General features: G+C 56.1%; 1 protein-coding gene across 1 annotated transcript in view; it reads left to right on the top strand.

Moving 5' to 3' along the window:
* The first annotated feature begins 1,074 nt into the window (after positions 1-1,074).
* The window catches only part of CARD11 (caspase recruitment domain family member 11), a 63,752-nt gene continuing 44,394 nt past the window's right edge, over positions 1,075-20,432 (top strand). The window contains exons 1-2 of the mRNA XM_040455634.1: positions 1,075-1,963; positions 14,833-14,966. Coding sequence (XP_040311568.1) covers positions 14,960-14,966 — 7 coding nt within the window. The 5' untranslated portion in view covers positions 1,075-1,963; positions 14,833-14,959. The remainder of the gene's footprint in view (positions 1,964-14,832; positions 14,967-20,432) is intronic.

Here is a 20,432-nt window from a genome sequence, read left to right as displayed (position 1 = left end):
AAATAAAAAGGGAAGTATGGCAGCGCCCCCACCCCCCACCTCTGCCCCTAAAAATAGAGGCGGCCTCCCAGTGGGGTGTTGTGTGGGCTTCCGGGAGAGGCCGCGGTTCCGTGCAGCATCAGCATGTTCTGGGGGCCTGGCAGGCAGCGCGCTGGAGGAGAGGGGGTCTGAGGGGACCACGGAGGGACCCCAGGCAGACCCAGGACAGAGCTGGTTGCAAACATGTGAGTATATTCTCCAACCGGCAGGTCCTTTAGCTCCGAGACATGTGTGTGCTGAGCTAGCAAAGCCCCAGCGGGAGCCGTGTGGGGCCGGCTGGGGGTGGGGGGGGGTGCCATAAGCCCCGCGCCCCCCACCCTACCCCCTTGCTTCATCCACACCGTGTCTAATGGCTCCACACATGCTCCCTTTCATTTCTCAATTTCTTAAACAACACGGTCGACTCTCAAACAGCTGGTGCCGGGGCGACTAGTTTATGCTGTCACTTTGATTGCACAGAGCGTGGAACTGAGCCCAGAGAAGGCCCCTCCGTAAATGCCTGATGATTGATTTGGACCAGAACACTCGCATTTTTATGTGCTGGCTTCTCGAACTTTCTTCTGATGGAGGACAGTGCCCAGCGTGGAGGAGCGGGCGTGAGAGCACAGAATGTGCTCTTGTTGGGGGCAGTGAGGTGCCCGAGGCCCCCCCCGTTGGAATTGTCTGCGGCGTCTGTCCCGGAAGGTCGGGCCCTTGCCTTTATGTGAGGCTCACAGCCCCGCAGCCCTCCCCGGGGTACCCTGTAGACGATCCTTCCTTCCGAGGTTTAAGATTCCGTGTGCAAAGAAAGGAGCCTGGTGCTAACTGACCCACAGCTGACGCAAGGCCCGGCCCCTGCCCACAGGCATGTGGAGAGACGGAGACACTGGAGCCCCGAGCCCAGTGGGAGACTTTGACCAGAACCCCGGGGAGAAAAGGCAGAGTGCAGTGTGAATGGCTTTTCAAGGAGCAGAAGGAACAGGGCCCGAGGGAAAGCCCCCCCCCCCCCCGCCCCCCTGCATCTCCTGTAGGTCTCAGAGACACTTCCTCATTTCCTCCTGAAGCACTTCAGGAACCCGATAAGCCCTGCAGGGTCGAAACTGCAGGCCTCGGGCGGCTTGGGCTTATGAGAAGCTGTCCTCTGCTTCCAGGAGGTCACGCTGACATCACAGGTTCGAAGAAGTCCACAAGGTCTCAGGGGCATCCTTTAAAACGAGAGACCACGTAAGGTCACGGGTGTCTCCAGTCACACAGCGGAGGGCATCCCTCGGCGGAGCGGGTCCCACGAAGGCCGGCCTGGCCTACGACACGGCTGGGGAGCGCCTGGCGGGCGGCCTTCGAGCCTGGCTTTGCAGAGCTCCCCACACGCAGGCACAGAGCCCACCCCCCACCCACTGCTGCCGACACTTGCTCCCAAGCCTCAAGTCCGCACCGATCTGCGGTGTCTGGGTGGAATTTGGACGGGGTGCCTTACGTAATGATCGGTGGTTCCAGCCATTTAACACAAGCCAAAGGGGAAAAAAAAAAAAAAAAAAGTCTGGCTGGCATCTGATTTTATGAGCTTTTGCTTTCATGGCAAGAAGCGAGAGATGATCTCTGGGCGTAGAGATCCCCACATTCCCGGGCCTGCTGCTCTCGGAAAGCGTTTCCATTGCACCGTGTAGGGAGCACAGGACATCAGAAAACCAGGGGCTCGTGTGCACCTGGACACCCACCCACCCCCCCCGCCCCCAACCCCAACAGGCTCATTTAAAGACACTCTTACATAATAGATCAGTAAGAAGGAGAGACACAGGACGGGACTCTCTCCTCAGCAGCAAAATCGGAGTGTCCGGAGATGTTTGGTAACAGTCTCATCCCCACCCCCCTTCTGGTGCTCAGATAACGTGGAAAATGTGAGTCTCGGTGTTTCCACGTTTCAAGCTGCCTGGCGGCTTTAGAACAGGTGAGCTGACCTACGGGAAATCACTCAAGTTCACGTGCTCCTTGCCACGGCCTCAGGAGCCCCCGCGCCCCCACCCCGGGGACTGACCCAGGGACACTAACATGGAAGCAGCCCTCCCAGACCAGACCCCACTTTCCCTTTCCCGCCCCCGCCCACCCCCTCCCTGCTCGGCTGTGTCTTGCTTCATTTATTTTCCCTTTCCTCGCCGTGCACCTGCGGGCACTAAATAAAACTCTGAGTTCCTGTGCCTTTTTCTCAGCCCATGTCCTCGCTTCAGACCTCACACCCCACCTCCTTTTGCTGCGTCCGCCTCCCTTGTGCCTTTTCCTGGACGCGCAGCCCGCAGACGTCACTCCTGATTTCCATGCTTCCCCGAGCCCAGGGTTGACTGACCCCCCCCCCCACCCCGGGGTGGGGGTGAGGGGCGCATGCACCTGCCTCGCCCGTGGGGCCCCTCTCGTGTCTCCATCTGAGTTGATGGTACCTTCCCGGCCAGGCTGTGTCAGGGCTGGGGTTAGTGTTGGTTCGGGACCAGCAGCTCACGTGTTCCAGAAATTGGAGCTTTTTATCTGTTTGATCAGATTTGGTTGAGGGAAGTGAAATTCACGTAATGTTCACCCCCTCCCCCCCACCTTAAAGTGAACAATTGGTGTTTAGCATGCTCACGGGGCTGTACAGCCACCACCCGCACCCAGTTCCAAAGCACGTCCCTTGCCCCGAAAATAAAGCCCCGTATACATCAGCGGCCGCCCCTCCGTGTCTGCCGGCCCCCAGCCCCTGGCCGCCACCCACCTGCTGTCTCTCTGTGGGCTTCCCTCCTCTGGGCATTTGAAGGTATCCTGCCGCTCGTGGCCTTTCGAGTCTGGTTTCTTCCGCTCCGTGTGACGTTTGCAAGGTCTGTCCATGTTGTAGCACGGATCAGCGCCCCGTTCCGTCTCGTGGCTGAATAGTATTCCGTCGCACGTATAAATGTCTTCATTTTAAGAGTCACTGGCTTCGAGGGCTCACGGCTGCCGGGACTGGGAAGGGGAGCGGGGCGCAGGGAGGTGGGAGGGGGGACCTTGCTGGGCTTCTCGATGCAGCACCCAGCAGAAGCAACCTGCGACGGGGGTCTCGGCCCACCGCCTTGGCCCGCCCCGCCGTCCGTGCAGCCCCGCGGAGGGCATGTTGGGGAAGCCAGCATCTCTGGCCAGCCTCCCCAGGCTGCCGCTGGCTCTGCTCCTGAGCACATTATCACAATTAATTACAGCCAGCTCTCGATTCTCTCAAGTAATAGGGGACCCGAGTAACACAGAGCTCATTGAAATGTGGGGCTGCAGGGGCGGTGGGGAGGAGGGGCCCCATTCCGTGGGGAAGCTGTTTATTTTGCAGTCAATTAGGAGTAAAGAGACCCTTCCTGAGTCCTTTCCTCCTCCTCTGTCTCCCTCCCAGAAGCCTGTTTAATTGGACGTACAGACTTACTCTGCTCCTGACCTAGCGGATGCCCAGTGAACGCATTTTAACAAACCATGCCCCGCCACCCCCCGCCCCCGCCCCCGCCGGCCATCTCTTGGCAGAGTGCTCCAGGACAGGATATCTGACCCATTTGAATTTCACTCCTGTGCCCGCCCAGCCTGGCGTGGAACGCGGGTTGTTACGCGTGGTATCCGGGGTGCCGGATGCGGGCACCGTGCTTTATCCTTCCCCAAAGGTCTGCGGTAAGTGGCGACATTACGAGACGCACAGAAGGAGGGGAATGGACTAACTCAGGCATCTGGAACCCCCACAAACTGGGTCATTGGTCCCAGAAGGATCGGGACGCGGTGCTTTGCCCCGGGGCCCTTCCTGAGCGAGTGGCGTGCCAAGTGTGGTCAGACGCGGCCCCTGTTGTGCTCCCGTCGCGCTTGAAACTAACGCCCACTGACGTGTCCTGCAGCTTCCCCTCAGCGTCCCGACTGTCCCTTTTCTCCCGGGACCGTGAGCTCGGTCTAGCGTAATCCTAGGTGAAGTGACCGGAGCCCCCCAGCGTGACACGCTGAGTTTGCCGAGGGTCTCTTTCCAGCCTTGCTGTGCGACCGCGAGCATCAGACTCTGCCCCCCCTCCGCCCCTGCCGTCTGTGGTGGGTTGTGGTACTGAGTCACTCCGTCCCCTCCTCCGATGTCGAATGAGTGCCCACGGCACAAGAGGCACGGAGGCGTCGTGCCCCGCTTCGTCCAGGAGCGCGTCCCCTGAAGGTCAGCTGGTGACCTTTCACAACGAGGGAGTGAAGCCCTCCGCGTAAGTCCAGAAGATGCTGGCTGGTGCGGGTTATCAGTTTTCAAAGAATTAGGATTCCAGACTGAACCGAATTCCCGTGCACCACCGGCTAGAACGGGCTGTCCTTGGTGATGCAGAAGGTCCTTCGGGCTGGAGTGGGGGGGGGGGGGCGCATTGCGAGAAGAGATGGCCACCGTCACACTGATGCCACATTCGGGAACGCCAGCAAATGAAAGAGTCCTTCTTCCCGACAGAGTGCAGGACCAGCTGACTTTTATGCAGCTCCCCCGGCTGGGGTGGTTTGTGACCAGATAGCTCCGTCCCCGCAGGTCACAGATTGGAGGGACGTAGACTGTAGACTTCTAATCTGTGACTGATGGAGAGGCCAAGACAGATGGGCGCTCGGGTCCAAACGGCAGGCGCAGCAGAAGGAGCCGGGTGCAAACGCAGGGCCTGTGATCCCGTCAGCAGGCTGTCGTGGTGAAAACCCTCAGCACGCGGCGGACAGAAAGGTCTTCCCCGCTGAAGGGAGGAAGCTGAAACAAGGAAGAGACAGCCGGCGCGTATGCCCCGGAAATCGGTCACTTCGTGAATGTTAAATGCCCATTTGTGCGAGAGACTGGCTGGGGCGCAGGGCGTCCGAGGAAGTAAGAGAGGGGCCCCTCCCGGAGGCCGTGAGCAGCACGGAGGGCTCGGCGAGAGACATGCTAACGACGCCCGGTGGGCGAGTTGCAAACCAGAAGCCCAGACACAAGGCTGGAAGGCAGATCTTTGACGTTTCGCTCGAAGTTCTGCCCGTGCAGGTGGTTATACGGGGCGTCCGGGCAGACCCCTCGTTTCCATCTCGAGTTTCCCGTTGGCTTCTGAAGGGCTGGATTGAGTGATCAAGTGCCTGCTCTGTGCACGGTAGCAGCCCTAAGGTGTTAGAGGTGCTTGTGCAACTCTGCAGACCACGAAATGGGGCTCAGAGAGGTTAAGCCACGTGCCTCAAGCCGCACAGCAGTAAGTGGCAGAGCAGGAGCTCACATCCAGGACCCTCCCTTCGGCACCGTGTGCTTTCCACTGGGACGCACACTGTTGCCTCCTTATTCAGAGGTTTTTTGGCATGGCTCTCTTTTTAGAGTCGAACTTCCGTGATCCTGTGGCCATAGCCCCCATCTTCTTGGGGTGGGGATGCCACTTCTCACCAAGGAGCGCGGTGTACTTTAACCTCCCAAGGACCTTCCTTGCGTGCGGGTCCCTCCAGCGGGAACCCCGGCCGCGCAGCGCTGCAGGTCTACACCGAAGGAGTCTGTAGAGACCGCCTGTCTGTCTGTCCTGCTGCCTGCAAATCTGCCCAGGGAACCGATGTCGGAGAAAGTACTGCTCTGACCTCAAGCCTCAAATACCTCAGGGTAAAAATAGGAAGGTCTGAGGCCCGGATCACAGCTGAGGCTGCTGCTTCCTGCCCCAGGGTCTCGACCAGACCTGAAGGCCTTTTGAGAAGAAGTCTCCACAAGCCCCGTGCAGCCCCCCGGGGAAACCCAGAGCCTCAGGCCCCCGAGTGGCCGCCCTCCCGAGCGGATTTCACTCCCTGATCTCACTCGCCGGTGCTCTGCGCGGATGCGGGTGGAAGCAGCGGAAAGCCGGATCCAGAAACACGCCGCCCGCAACACCCCGTCTCCGTTCCCGTAGGAGGAACCCTGAAATCTGCCTCCTTCTAGACACTAACCCGCTGGGGGATCGAGATCTTCGGCAGAGTTCTTTTCAAACGCGGAAACGTGTGTTTTCCAACGTTTTTTATTTATTTTTGGGACAGAGAGAGACAGAGCATGAACGGGGGAGGGGCAGAGAGAGAGGGAGACACAGAATCGGAAACAGGCTCCAGGCTCTGAGCCATCAGCCCAGAGCCCGACGCGGGGCTCGAACTCACGGACCGCGAGATCGTGACCTGGCCGAAGTCGGACGCTTCACCGACTGCGCCACCCAGGCGCCCCAAACGCGGAAACGTGTTTAGAGGTGTCACTGCCTTTACCGGTTCCCTTGACATTTCACAAACTAGACGGCCCCACGGCGACAAATGCATCTTAAGCTGTTTACCACGTCGATTCTGAGTGTATTTTCAGTGCGCCTTAGAAACGCAGAAGAGAGAGACAAGTTCACCTGGCTGCTGGGGCCTCAAAGCAAGCTTGTGAGGCTGCCGACCAGCCTTCCTCCCCCTCTTCCTCCCCGGCCCGGCCTCCACCGCTTCGTCCCATGGACCATCGTCCCCACTTTGCTCTGGACACCCCTGAATTTGTCACCTGTGTCTTCTCATGAGGACAGTCTTCTCCCCGCTGAACCTCCTTGCTGTGAGCTCCTGCTTTTTCCTACTCTTGTCTTTCACAGCTAATGCCTGTTGACTCACACGAGACCCGAGTGAGTAGGGTCCCCTCTGTCCTGCTCGAGTCCGCCCTGAAGTGTCCTCATTCCCAAACCTCACAGACGTTCCCCCCAGCGAGACGTGCAGAGGCCGGTGGGCCCCCCGCGCCCTCCATTCTAACCTGGGCTCGTGCTCCTGGGGGTTCTGGGGCCAGCCAGCGGGACGAGGAGGAGGAGAAGGGAAGATTCACAGTCCCGATGTGGCTCCCACAGAACCTTCCCGTCTCGCTCCCGGCTGCTCTCCGGGTGGGGCTCTTACTCCATGACGCTGGTGACCTTTCCTATGAAATGCAAGGGCCCAACCCTTTCGCCCGGTAGGTCCTCGCCCCACCCACTCACACGCCAGCCCCAGGAGCAGGATTCTGTGTAGGACAGGATTCTTCTTTCCTCCCAGACCGCCTCCCCAACTCCCCAGATCAAAGAGTAGCTCGTGCTTTCCTCCCACCTCCCCTGTGCTAGAATTACATCTCCCCACGACGCACGCACCAAAATGCATGCTCCGCGTCCTGCTTTGGGCCACCCGTGCGTAGCAGAAACCCCACGCGTCCGGGCCGGACTCTGGAAGGACGCTTCGTTCGTTCGCTCTCTGGGCAGCGCTCACCCTGTGCCGCGGTGTGCTGGAGACTCACGGGTGGGCACAACGCAAGCCCTCTCCAGGAACTCACAGCGGCCGTGCAAAGGAGTGACAGCAAAACCGGGTTGAAAGTACGGGAACGTTGGTGCATTCTGCAGCAGGGAGCTGTGTCCCGCCGGGAAGGGTCTGGCAGGGTGGCCGCCTGGGCTGAGTGTGGCGCCTGCCGTCGCCAGGTGCTTCTTGGGTAGCAGACTACTCAGTACAGGTCTGTGACAACGAAACGTTCTTACCGTAATACCTTCGGTCATTAGAGTGTTTGTTTAGCGATCGTTTACTGAACAGCTGCTACGTGCAGGCACGGCAGCAAACCCAGCCTTGACGTGAGGTGTTCAGAGGGACCGTGGACTCTCCAAGCTTCCCCAACCCAGATAATCCGATGAAGATTCTGCCAGTGGAAAGAAGTCCCCCGGGCCCCCGGGTGAAGCAAAGGGTCTGTCCTTGAAAGCACAGAAGACTGGGGCGCCTGGGTGGCGCAGTCGGTTGAGCGTCCGACTTCAGCCAGGTCACGATCTCGCGGTCCGGGAGTTCGAGCCCCGCGTCGGGCTCTGGGCTGATGGCTCGGAGCCTGGAGCCTGTTTCCGATTCTGTGTCTCCCTCTCTCTCTGCCCCTCCTCCGTTCATGCTCTGTCTCTCTCTGTCCCAAAAATAAATAAAAAATGTTGAAAAAAAAAATTAAAAAAAAAAAAAAGAAAGCACAGAAGACTGCTGAACCAGAATCAGCTGGAGGTCTTGGTGACATAACGGTCCCCGTGGCAAAGGCGATTTGCCGACCAGGCTTCCGAGGCAAGAGCGGGAGACAACGGTATTTCACTGTCCCCAAGGTCTCCCCCCGCCCCCCACCCCGGCCAGCCCCACAGCAAAGCCACACTTAGGTCTGGTCCCGCCGTGGCTCCCGGAGACCATCACAGCTGACAGTCGGCCGCGTGCACGGCCGTGGAATCCGAATGGAACAAAAACTCAGAGAGAGCCAGTGGGATAAATTGACACACGTTTCAGAACAATTGGGATCTGTCGTTCCTAATTGTGCATCTTGCAAATGCGTCTCTGCGGTCGTGGGAGGGAAATTAGAGTTGGAGGGAAGGCAGTGTCCTTCGGTAACGCGGGAGGTGGGCATCCTTGCAAAGATCGTGGCCTCCTGTAGAAGTTGGGACGGGAGACGGGCCTGGGGATGGGGGCGGGGTGATGCTTGCCACGGTTTCGGTTTCTGCTTTCAGTAAGCGTGCCGTGCTCCCCGCCGCCCCCCAGCCCTGACTTCTGATGCTTACACCCCCTTCCTAGAAGATACCAGGTCGAGACGTTTTTATTGCACAGAAAAAAACCATTGGCCCTTTGCCCGCCTCACCTGGAAGTCGGTGGATGGGCGCAGCACCTTGAGGCGCTCCGGGTGTGAATACAGGGGGCCTGGTCCCCGAGGAGGTGGTCGGGGGAGGCTGGCAGCACCCGGGGTGGCAGTGAGGAGCTTGGCTGTCGCGAGGGCGGGCTCCTAGGGAATAATGAGGGCTGACTGAGAGAAGAGAGAGATTCTGGTGGATGTGGCAGAGGCTGGAGTGTGTGACTGGAGACCGAAAAGTGAGGGGCCCGGCCCAGGATCCGAGGCAGGACCGCGCCGGGCAGAGGAGACGAATCGCCCAGCCTGTGTGCCGCGAGCCAGGAACATCATCTGTTAGCGTTTCCTGGGCTGCTCCTTACCTCCTCGTGCGCCGCTGACCCTGCAGAGGGCCTCGTGCTCCCCCTCCCCGTGGCTCTCTGTACACGGGCTATACGTGTCAGCCCTTACTGACCTCCTGCTTACTCTGGTTTTGTATCTAGAAAAACAGAAACCGGAGCAAATAGACAGAAAAGACAGTTGCTCAGAGAGTGGGGCTCAGAAGGCTGTGGCTGGGATCGATAAGACTTTCTTAGAAAGCTTGGATCTTACTTGTTTAAAACAAAATCAGAGTTTTGTGTAAAAGGGATACTAGTGATTTTATTCTTCTCATGAACCAAGAACTCAAAGGTTAGCTTGGGCCCAAAAATGCTTGTGGCGTCCTAGGAATCCATACATAGAGTGTGGCCTGTTGTCCTCATGCTCACAAGATGGCTGCTGAGTCAGAGCATTGCATCCACATTCCAGGTGGGAAGACAGGGACAGATAAAAGGCTCTTCTCCCCTGATTCCGCCACCCACCCCTCAAAGGGCCCTTCTAAATGCCTCCAGAAACTTCCACTTACATCTCCTCGGCCAGAATCGTGTCACATAGGCATCTCCACTTACCAGAGAGGCTGCAAGCACCGTTTTTCAATGGGCACAGGAGTGCTCCCCCCAAAACGGGGGCTCTGTCAATAGGTAGGAGAGAACGCATGTTAGGTCGGCCGCCACTGCGAATTTAAAACAACTTGTAGGAATGGGGACTTTGGAGGAGGGGGTTGCGGATGAGCCCCACGGGAGGGCACGGCTCTGGTCCCTTTCCATAAAGCCTTGTGTCCAGGGCCACAGACACATAGGTGGCTGGACCAGGGTGTCTTCAGTCTTTCCACACAGGCCGTAGATCAGCCTTTTAAATAATTTTTCCTTTTTTTTTTTTGCTAGAAGTCCCTTCAGTTAAATGGAGGTTTCTTTGGAATAATTAAACCTTCCGTCTCAAGCCTCTCACTCTGGCCATCCAGGCGAATCCACTAACCAGAGATGCATTTATCCGCCTGCCTGCTGACCCCCTTCTGGTTCCAGAGCTTTTGCCCCAGGGCAGCTCTTGGAGAGAGAGGAGGAGCCTGTGCCACAAAGACAGCTCTTTTCCGAAGGGCTGGGCACTCCCTGGGTTTGGTATAGTAACCGCCTCCTTGCTTATTTTATTCGGGCTCTGGTTTTTATTCATTCACCCAACAGATACATTCTGGAGCAGCCGTAGCTGCTCTTAAGAGTGAGAGCCCATGCTGAGTCCCGTGGGAGACGAGGCAGACCCGTGGCAGGGAGCAGAACCTCCCTGAACCTCTTCTGTAAAACAGGCTAGGGGTATGTGCCTTCAAAACGAGGGCGTAAGGCAGGAAAGAAAGATACGGAGCCCAGGAAGCAAGGAACCTAATCGGTCAGCTTCGATGCTTAGTAAATGTTGGTTGTGATGACTGCAGGTTTAACTAGGATCGGGGGACTTGGAGTCCGGGGGGCTGAGTTGGAAACTCGGCTCTGCCGCTCCGTGCCTGTGGGATCTCACCCCTTTACGTAACGCTCTGGTCCTGCCCCCTCCTCGTAAAGTGGGGATGTGAAAACCTGCCTACGGAGCTCCTGGGAAGCGACATGACATCTGTCAGGCTCCCAGCGACTGTCGGCACTTCCGGTTTACGAAGAGGTGAGCTGTCTGGGAAAGAGATCGAGTGTCTTAAGTGTTCAGACAATGGAGGTAACTGCTGGATTCTTTTTTTTTTTTTAATGTTTATTTTTGGGAGAGACAGAGACAGAGCACGAGCAGGGGAGGGGCAGAGAGAGGGAGACACAGAACCCAAAGCAGGCTCCAGGCTCCGAGCTGTCAATACAGAGCCTGACGGGGGGCTCGAACCCACAAACTGTGAGATCATGACCTGAGCTGAAGTCAGATGCCCAACCGACTGAGCCACCCAGGTGCCCCGTAACCGTTTGATTCTTGATACTTGAATGTATCGCCCATATTTCCAATTATTGATATGTTATTTTTTATTTGTTTATTTATTTATTTATTTTTTTTTGCCAAGATCATACACGTCACGCAGAGTTGAAATGTAAGGTAGGCTTGTAATAAAAACATCACTCCCCAGCCTAGTCATCACCGTCTCCAGGTCCTAATCCCCGGAAGCAGCTACTCCTACGTCTTCTCCATTGTTGTGTTTTCTTCCGCTATGTGCCTCCCTATTTCTAAGCGATCGGTTTGCATCGCTGTTTACCCACATAGCCACTCGAAGGCATTATTTATTATATGAGACATACTCTTAGGTAGATGAGCATTTAGCCCTCTTTTCTGAGTACCGTACTCCGTGCATGTCGCTTTCTTCCATTCTGTCAGTGCATTTAGATCACAGTTTTATGTGTTACGTTATTGTCACTTCATAATACTGTTTATGTTGAGGCATGTTGTATGCTGTGTTTCTTATCTGTTTGCTTCTCTCCTGGAGTTAATATTGCCTTTTTTTTTTCATTTGTTGAGGTGTTTTTTTTTTTTTTATGTGCCTAGCCTTCATTATTTGTCCATCTCACAGTCCTGTTATTTGCCTACCAAAGTCATTTCCTAAATTATGAAATATATCATGACCATTCCATTTCTGCCCTGGTCGCCTCCCTCTAGTGGCCTCTCTGTGATCCTGCCATAATCTTGGCCGGCTACCTCTTGCCCCGTCTCTCTCATCCTAGAAGTTTCCTTGCTGCCTTGTCCAATTAGATTTTCTGTTTCTTGCGTTGCCTACACTCCTGTTTATTGTTTTATTCCCTCATTTTACCAGAGCATACCCACTAGGAGCGTCTTGGGAAAGGGTGCATGGGAGATAAATGTTCAGAGTCTTTGCCTTTCTGAAAATAGTATCGTTTTATTTTCACGCCTAACAGTCTGGGGACGGGGGTAGTGGAATTCTAGGCCAAAGAGTATTTTCCATCACAAATGTGAAGCCATTGCCTCATCGACTCCCAGCCCCCAGTATCGCAATCGAAAATGCCAAACTTACTTCTAGTCCTTTGTACGTGACCTGATGTTTCTGAAAACTTTGAGGGTCTTCTTTCCTTGTGGCCTGAAATTTCACAACAGTGTTCTGAGCAGGTTCTTTCTTCTCTGATTGTCCTGAGGACCCAAAGGGCCATTGAAATCTGAAGACTCCTGTGCTCACGTCTGGAGAATCCCCCAATATTACTCCTCTGATAACTTCACCCCTTTACATCATATCCCCACAGACGAGATAAGAAAGGAAACATAACCTCCGCACTCTCTTTGCAGGATTTCTAGTTACTGGCTGTTAAGCCTAAATTAACCTCCTTTTCCATGCCCTATCTTGTCTGTCTTCTCTGTATTGACTTTTTCGAAGATTTCCTCAACGTTATCTTTCAAACTTTCTATTGGTAAGTGTCTGGCACTTTCGTTGCTACGAAGTCTTCCTTGTTCTTCGTTCCTTTTTCATAGCATCCTACTCTCGTTTTGTGGATTCAGTATCTTTTTTCATCTCAACGGATTTTGATTATCAGGATGTGGGTGGCTTTTTTTCCCTTAAGTTTTCTCTTATTCTGCGCATTGTCCGCTTCCCGCAGGTTCTTTGTATCCACTCGTCTCTCGATCTCTTCCTTTCGCATGAAGACTTACCTCCAACACCAAGCGACCCTTGGCTTGGCTCTCTGTTTATTCTTACGTAGGAGGCGACACAGTGGTGTGGCTTGTCGATTAAACAGCTTCGCTGTAGGCAAATGGGCTCTGACTGTGTTTGAATAAGACGCTAATAACGCACCAATGAGTTGATTCCTTTTTTGAGACGCAGTATAGCTCTTCTTCACCCTGAGCCCATAGCTGCCATCTTAGAACTCGGTTTCCGTTCTGTCTGAAGTTTCCATGTGACAGTGGTATTTCAGGGAGCTTGTGTACTTATGCTTCCGGTTACAGTCCTTCTCCAAGTAAAGTTTTATTTTGTAAGAAGCAATTGTAGGCACCGTTTGGCAATAAGAGTCCGTCCGAGGGGCGCCTGGGTGGCGCAGTCGGTTAAGCGTCCAACTTCAGCCAGGTCACGATCTTGCGCTCCGTGAGTTCGAGCCCCGCGTCAGGCTCTGGGCTGATGGCTCAGAGCCTGGAGCCTGTTTCCGATTCTGTGTCTCCCTCTCTCTGCCCCTCCCCCGTTCATGCTCTGTCTCTCTCTGTCCCAAAAAATAAATAAACGTTGAAAAAAAAAAATTAAAAAAAAAAAAAAAAAGAGTCCGTCCGAGAAACTCGGGTCCAAGTCCTGACTCTGAACCCCTCCTACGTTTGGTTTTCTTGGCTATAAAATGGTGAGGGTAGGAGCAATGATAAAGTGCCACCCATCTCAGAGAGTTTTTGAGGTTTATCGGTTGCGCTTAGCAAGTGCCTGGCACACGGTTAGTCGTCTGTAAGCATCAGGGATGATGTTTCTGCCAGTGGAATGTTACACCCATACGGTAGTCTCTCAAGAGACGTATCCTATCAGTTTTCCCGACCTCACGACCCAAGTTCTTGAGGGTGTAATCAGAATTCTAACAGCAGAAATAGAAAGTTCAGCCTCAGTGCTGGTTGGCTCGTGTCTCATTTTTTCCAACCTGTGTTGACACGTTGGGTGCTTTTACAACCCCGGGCGAATCTGTTCTCCCTTTCTTGCCATTAAAAACCTTCTTACAGGGGCGCCTGGGTGGCGCAGTCGGTTAAGCGTCCGACTTCAGCCAGGTCACGATCTCGCGGTCCGTGAGTTCGAGCCCCGCGTCGGGCTCTGGGCTGATGGCTCGGAGCCTGGAGCCTGTTTCCGATTCTGTGTCTCCCTCTCTCTCTGCCCCTCCCCCGTTCATGCTCTGTCTCTCTCTGTCCCAAAAAATAAAAAAAAATAAAAAACGTTGAAAAAAAAAATTTCATTTAAATGCTGATGCGGAGAAGTAGAATTCCCATCCGCCTCTGCTCGTGGGCCTGCGGGCCGCCTGCTGCCCTCCGCCGGGGCGCTGGGCCCCGAAGGTCACCAGCCGCCCCCAGCCTTCGCCCGGTGGCGCGTCCGTCTCCCGGCCCAGCCGCGGAGTAGGGAGGCCACGAGCAGACGAAGGGGGTGGGGTCCTCCGGAGAAGCAAGTCACTGCCACCTCCCCGGGGCCCGGGGCCCGTGACAGCTCACTCCGATCCAAGCTGACACCCGACAAGAACAGCTTCTATCAGCCCCGGGAGATCTGGTGTCACCTGTGATTAATTCTCAAAGCCAAAACCAAGCGTGTTCCTGATTAAACAGTGATGTCCCAGGGTCCCTGTCACCGCTGACTAAGAGCGGTCAGTGAAGGAGCAGGTGCCTGAAGCCCCGACCACAAGGATCCCGGCAGCTGTGGGGCCGGGCGTCAGCTCCCCCCCCACCACCTCACCTTCTCAGGGGGCCTTCCTCCCCGGGGCTTCTGGAGTGACTGAGCCAGGCATGTGTGACGGCCTGGTCAGTCCCTGTAAGGAGCACCACCTTGGGGAAATCAGAGAGCGTGCCGTGCTCCCACCCAGACCCACAGTGTGCGGGGGCTGAAGACATAACTCACGGCAAAGGGAGCTCTCGTGGGCTCGGAATGTGGTTTGCTGCTCTTGACCTGATGAATCAGTGGCCAATTAGAGCATCTCTCCACTCTGCAAATACTCCTATCAAAGACTTTCTGAGGACCTTCCTCCCTGGCCAGGACTAACCCCGAGGCCGCTGCCCACCCTTCTCCCCACCCCCAGATGTCTCGGGACGCGTGGCCACTGGCCTTCCAGGCTGGCCGTGGCCCAGAACAGAAACGCTTCCTGGCCGCGGTCCCCTGCGTCACTGTCACCTGCAGACATGTCACCGGGGGGTTCCTCACCTTTTCTTCCAAAGTGGGGCATCTCTCTGATCCTTGAGTGGTTCTCTCTGTCCAACCTCCGCCCCTGTGCTAAGTCAGATTATCTTTCCTTGTATAGATTCCAGCCATCACAGCTCTAGACCCAGAGGAAGACTAGCTCGGGGAAGGACGGGCGCCAGCCCGGAAGAGTGGAAGTTGGACCTCCGTAACGGGACGGCGGCCACCGTCCACTGAGCACCGACCACATGCCAGGTACTTTGCTTATGTTGCGTCCGGTGTATAAAATACAAAGAGAGGCTTAGCTGAGACTTGACAGGGATGCGGTGGGGGGAGGTTCCTGGCAGAGGGAGGTGCAGTGAACTGGTTTGGTGAAGAACCGGGGAAGGACTGGCCAGCCTGAGACGCGATTGAGAGAAGCCGCTGGGAGCCAGCGGGAGGCAAACCGTGCAGGGCCTGGGGGCCAAGATCGAGATTTTGAACTTCACTCTAACAGCAACAGGGGGCCTCCTGATAAGCGTTTCAGGTGAATGAGGGGAGGGGAGGCGAGACCAGCAGCTGCCACAGACTTTGTCCACGGGCAGGGCATCCCTCTGTCTTGTGAAAAAGTGAGCGGAGGGGCCCTTCCTGTAACACCCGGCCCAGGAACCTTGACCTTGCTTTTCCCGCTGTTTGTAAAAAGACTGATGCGATCTAGGGTTTGACTGAGGAGTGGGGGCAGGGCTGGCACCAGTGCTGGCCGTGACTGACGGGGGCAGGGGACCATCCGGCACGATGGGCTGTCGGGGCCTCGCGTCCGAGGGTGCGTTTCTGGGCAGGCTGTTTTCAAGGAAACTGCCCAGGCTGGACACCAGCTGCTGGGTTCATTCCAGAAAACCAGGCTGAGTCAGGCTGAGTTATAGAGAGATGTGTGGGAAGGAAATACATCTGAAATTGTGTCCACGATGGTTTTTTCTTAGAGGCTAGCGACACTGTCCATGTGTTTTGCCCAAGAAGTACTGTGTGTGTGTGCGTGTGTGTGTGTGTGTGTGACGATGAAATAGACACGGGTCCCCAGCTAAGCCGCACCCCATTCCCCAGCATCACCAGCGTCTCCTGGGCGTCCCTGGACATCCCAGCCGCTGTGCTGCCCTCACCAGGGGAGCTGCCACTCTGGTTTTGACCAGCTCCTGGCTCCTCGGTGTGCTTTCGCTGGATCTCCTTGACCGCGTGGTCTAATTGTGGATGGTTTAGAGATGTATGTGGACAGGGTTGCTTCGGGCGTGCTCTGTAACCTGCCCCTTTGCTCCGTGTCCCGACCCGAGGTTTGTCCACGTTGATGGGCGTGGCCTTGTCCTTCCGCTCCCACCACTGTCACGTGTGGCAACAGCCCCTGTCCTGCATGGGGACGTCGGTGTGCTTTCTGGGGTCTGGATGCACGACGCAGACCAGCCCTGCACAAGCCTGCTGACCTACCGGCTGGTTTCTCTAGGGGTCGACCCAAGGAGGGAAGCCTGGGTCGTGTGGCACGTGCATCCAACCTCCTACTAGGTCAGGTCTGCCTGTTTTCCAATCCCGAAGTTTATTTCAGCCACTACGAGATGCCGCGGAGTTGGGAGGGGGAGGGGGAGGGGGAGTCACCGCTCACCTTGGTCTCTGGCCCTCGGGTGGGAACGCGTGGGCAGAGTCACGATTCCTAATTGTGGGGGATACCATTCAGTCCAGACGACTTGTCTGCAGACCCGGGATGATCTCACCCCCCTCTGGGTTGCTAGGACAATAGACGGAGGTGACAGGTACGGGGCCTGGCGCACAGCAGCAGCCCAGCCTGGGGGGCGCTTCGGTCCCTCTGGCAGGGTCCCCTCGCCTCCTCCGCAGTCCTGCTTGCACCCCTGCAGCTGTCCGTGCAGGCGGCTGGCTCTCACGGCCACACTCGGTGCCTCATACGGGCAGGGACCGTGCGGGAAACGTCTTTTCATCCCCTGCCCCTGGGCTCGCACTCCACCGTGGCCGGCGCTCACCCCGCTCCGCTGGTGGGGAAAGGGGTTCGTGGTGTCGGGCGAGCAGGCCCCGTGGCTCAGGGCGCTCAGCAAGCGGGCAGCTCTCGCAAGTTTTACTTGAGTGTGTGTGCGTGAAGCCGCCGAGGCGCACGGGGTATCGGTGACGGGGCGGATTGATGCTAGGTCAAGGCTGTCATTTCCACACATAGAAGGTGGGAGGGGCCCCTTCGTGTACGTTTGGGGGACGAAAGCTTTGCGCTAGCCATTTCCTGTTTCGTTTTCACCTTCCTACGGACAGGCCTGCTGAGGTGTGGCCGCGTGCTCCCCCCACCCCCGTCCCGGGAGGAGGGGTTTCTGTCGCGCTGGGCCCGCTGGTCACGAGCTCTACAAGTGCCCGCACGGCCTCCTGTGCCCATGAAGAGCGGCCGGAAATGCTTCTCGGCCAGACCTGCTTGTCTCCCTGTCTGGAGCTGCCCTTTGACTAATTTCCAGGCACATGCCTTTGATACTCTTAACAAGCGTAAGCCTCTGAGCACCGGGTTCTCAGTGCACTGTGCTTAGCTAGTCTCTGTATTAAGTGGATACCATTCACTAGTCAGGAGGCTTTGGGGTGCGTTAATAGTTAATCCAGTTTTCAATGACTTAGCATTCGACTGTATTGTGTGTGAGCCCATTGGTGGGAGAGGTCTGGGGGTGGATTCAGTGCCCAGGAGATGACATCGAGGACCCAGGTTCTCTGCGTCTTTTTCCTCTGCCATGCTGGGGGTGTTAGCTTTGGTTCTCAGGTTGAGTCCTCAGGTCACAGGGTGGCTGCACAACCCCCAGCATCACACACACCTTCACCTGCTAACATCCAAAAGCTGGATGACAGTATTCCTTCCTTGCGTCCCTGTCGAAGACCCAGGAAAGGCACGGCAACTGCCCCCGGCACACGTTCCCCACCCCTCCCTGCCCCAGCTTGTGTGTGGCACAATGCCTTTCACGTGCTTCTTAAACCACGGGTACAGACCAAACGAGGTCTGCTCCCTGCAGCTCAGAAGATGCCTGGCCTCCCTGAAGCACGAGGCAGCTGATTCCTGAAAAACCTGAGGATTCTCTAAGCAGGAGGGGTGGGGGGACACGGGTGGACAACATCAGTGGCTGCCACATGCTCGCTAAATGTGTCGAATCGCGTGCTTAGGATATTGAGTCTTTAAAAATAGACTAGGTAAGTACGTTCTGCTTTGTGAATAGAGATGGTCGTATGACTGTGGGTCAGGGTGAGCAGCTGCGGTGGGCCCGGTCACGTGGCACCGAACCCCAAGGCCACCACGTGGCCCGGCTGGCCGTGCGTCGTATCGGCCAGAGGGCTCGTAGCGGTCGGGACTTAGGCCTGAAAGCCAGGGTTGTTGTCTGTGGAAAGCTCCCTGGACAGAGTGGGGACTGGGTCCTCGCTTTTTTTAATAAAGTTTGTTTATTTACTTTGAGAGAGAGAGAGAGCACAAGTGGGGGAGGGAGAGAGAGAGAGAGAGAGAGAGAGAGAATCCCAAGCAGCCTCCACACGGTCAGCACAGAGCCCGACGCGGGGCTCGAACTCATAAACCATAAGGTCACGACCTGAGCCGAAGCCTCACGCTTAACCGGCTGAGCCCCCCAGGTGCCCCTGGGTCCTCGCTTTTAATTAGCTTAAAGCGGTTGCTTGTGACGTCAGATAGGTATGGTCCCTTGCGTTCTTTGGGTTGTATATACGGAACCCCTGCTTCCAGCAGCTCCAATCCACGGGGAGACTCTCGGGGGCCTACGGCAGGGACCGGGCAGCACACGCGGCCAAGGCCGAGGGGGCCGGAAGGAGAGAGACCGCTCCTGCCGCGTCTCCTGGGCCCGGGGGGCGTCTCCCCAAGGCCTCGCTCCGCGGGCCGGCCCCCTCTGCCCGCCTCACCTTCTCTGCCTCCGCGGCCTCCAGCTGCCCGCGCCTCGGCCCCACGGCGAGCCAGCTCTGCTCACGCCCGCGCCGCCTTCTGCCCGGATCCCCCCCACTGTCTCCTTGGCCCCGCATGACACCCCCAGCCCGTGGACCGGTCCTCGGTGAGGCAGGTCAGTCCGCGGGCCAGAGGGCTTACTTGGTGCAAACAAGCGATCAGCGCCGTGGTCCTCTGAGACGTGAGTGGGGGGCAAACAGAGGACACTGATGTGTCTGCCGCGCCTTATGTGGCCGTCGTCTCTGTTCACTTTTTTTTCACCCAGACCGTACAAGTAACGCACTGATACGTGCTCTGTTGTAAATACTAAGACGATACGATGTCCGAACCCTCCGTGAGCCCTAACCTCTGAAGTTGCATCCCTCTTCCGGGATGCAGTCGGTATCATCGGGTGCTCTGGAACCTCTTCTCTCCCTCCCTCCCTCCCTTCCCTCTCTCTGCGTGCACGCGCGCACACCCGTAGGATCACAGTCTTGCTTGGTGGAGCCTTACCTACGTGACTCTACACAAATCCGAGGTTCCCATGGCCCCTTGTCGGGTTCAGCACTTTGCTGAAATGACTCACACACCCCAGAAGGACGTTATACTTCCTATTACAGTTTAAGGGGTGCAAAGAGCAGCACGAGAAGGCGAGAGAGGGTGGAGTCCAGAAGGGGCCCAAGTGTGGGAGCCTCTGCCCCACGGGGTTGAGGTGTGCCACGCCCCCAGATGGCACATTTATTCGCCCACTCAGAAGCTCCTTGAACCCCACCGTTGAAGGATTTTTAACAGGGTTTCATTAACATAGCCATGATTGATTAAATCATTCACTCCTGATGACTGAACTCATTTTCCAGCCTCTCTCCCCTCCCTGGAGGTAGGGATGTGGGGCTGAAAGTCACAGCCCTGTAAGCACATGGTTTTCCTGGCCTCTAGCCGCCACTGGAAGGTATCTCGGGGCCCCTTAGCCAGGAGTCACCTCATTACCATCAGAGGACACTCATCACTCAGAGGGTTCCACAAGTCCTGGGAGCCTGCGACAGGAGCCAGGACGAAGACCAATTTTTTTTAATTATTATTATTATGCCACATGTATGTATTCTGAAACCTGCCTTGTTGGTTTTTTTTTTTTTTAAGTTTTATTTCTTTATTTTGAGAGGGGTTGGGGGAGGGACAGAAAGAGGAAGAGAGAGAGAATCCCACGCAGGCTCCACACCATCAGCAAGGAGCCCAACGTGGGGCTCGAACCCATGAACCACGAGATCATGACCTGAGCCAAAACCAAGAGTCGGACGCTTAACTGACTGAGCCACCCAGGTGCCCCTGAAACTTGCCTTTTTAAAACCCAGTATGTCTTAGAATGTTTTTATGTCACCACATCCCTTTAAGATGTTATTCCATTGGGGGGCGCCTGGGTGGCTCAGTCGGATAAGCATCCGATTTTGGCTCAGGTCATGTCTCAGTTCGTGGGTTTGAGCCCCGCGTCGGGTCCGTGCTGACAGCTCGGAGCCTGGAGCCTGCTTCGGATTCTGTGTCTCCCTCTCTCTCTGCCCCTCCCCCTCTTGTGCTCGCTCTCTCTCTCTCTCTCCCAAAAATAAACAAACGTTAAAAAAAATTTTTTTTAAGATGTTACTCAATAGTACAAAAGGATTGTGGAGTACCTACCGGTAAGTGTCTCAGATGCTTCCATTCCTCCTACAAACAGTGCCAAGCGTCCACGTAAAACATTGGGGAAAATTAAACATTTATCAGAAGAGAAATGGGTAAAAAAATTATAGCAGATTTTTGCAATGGAATAATACATA

The sequence above is a fragment of the Herpailurus yagouaroundi genome, unplaced genomic scaffold (genome assembly GCF_014898765.1).
Source record: "Herpailurus yagouaroundi ecotype Mexico unplaced genomic scaffold, PumYag 216, whole genome shotgun sequence".
NCBI classification, from domain to species: Eukaryota; Metazoa; Chordata; class Mammalia; order Carnivora; family Felidae; genus Herpailurus; species Herpailurus yagouaroundi.
This window is presented reverse-complemented; position numbering and strand designations above follow the sequence as displayed.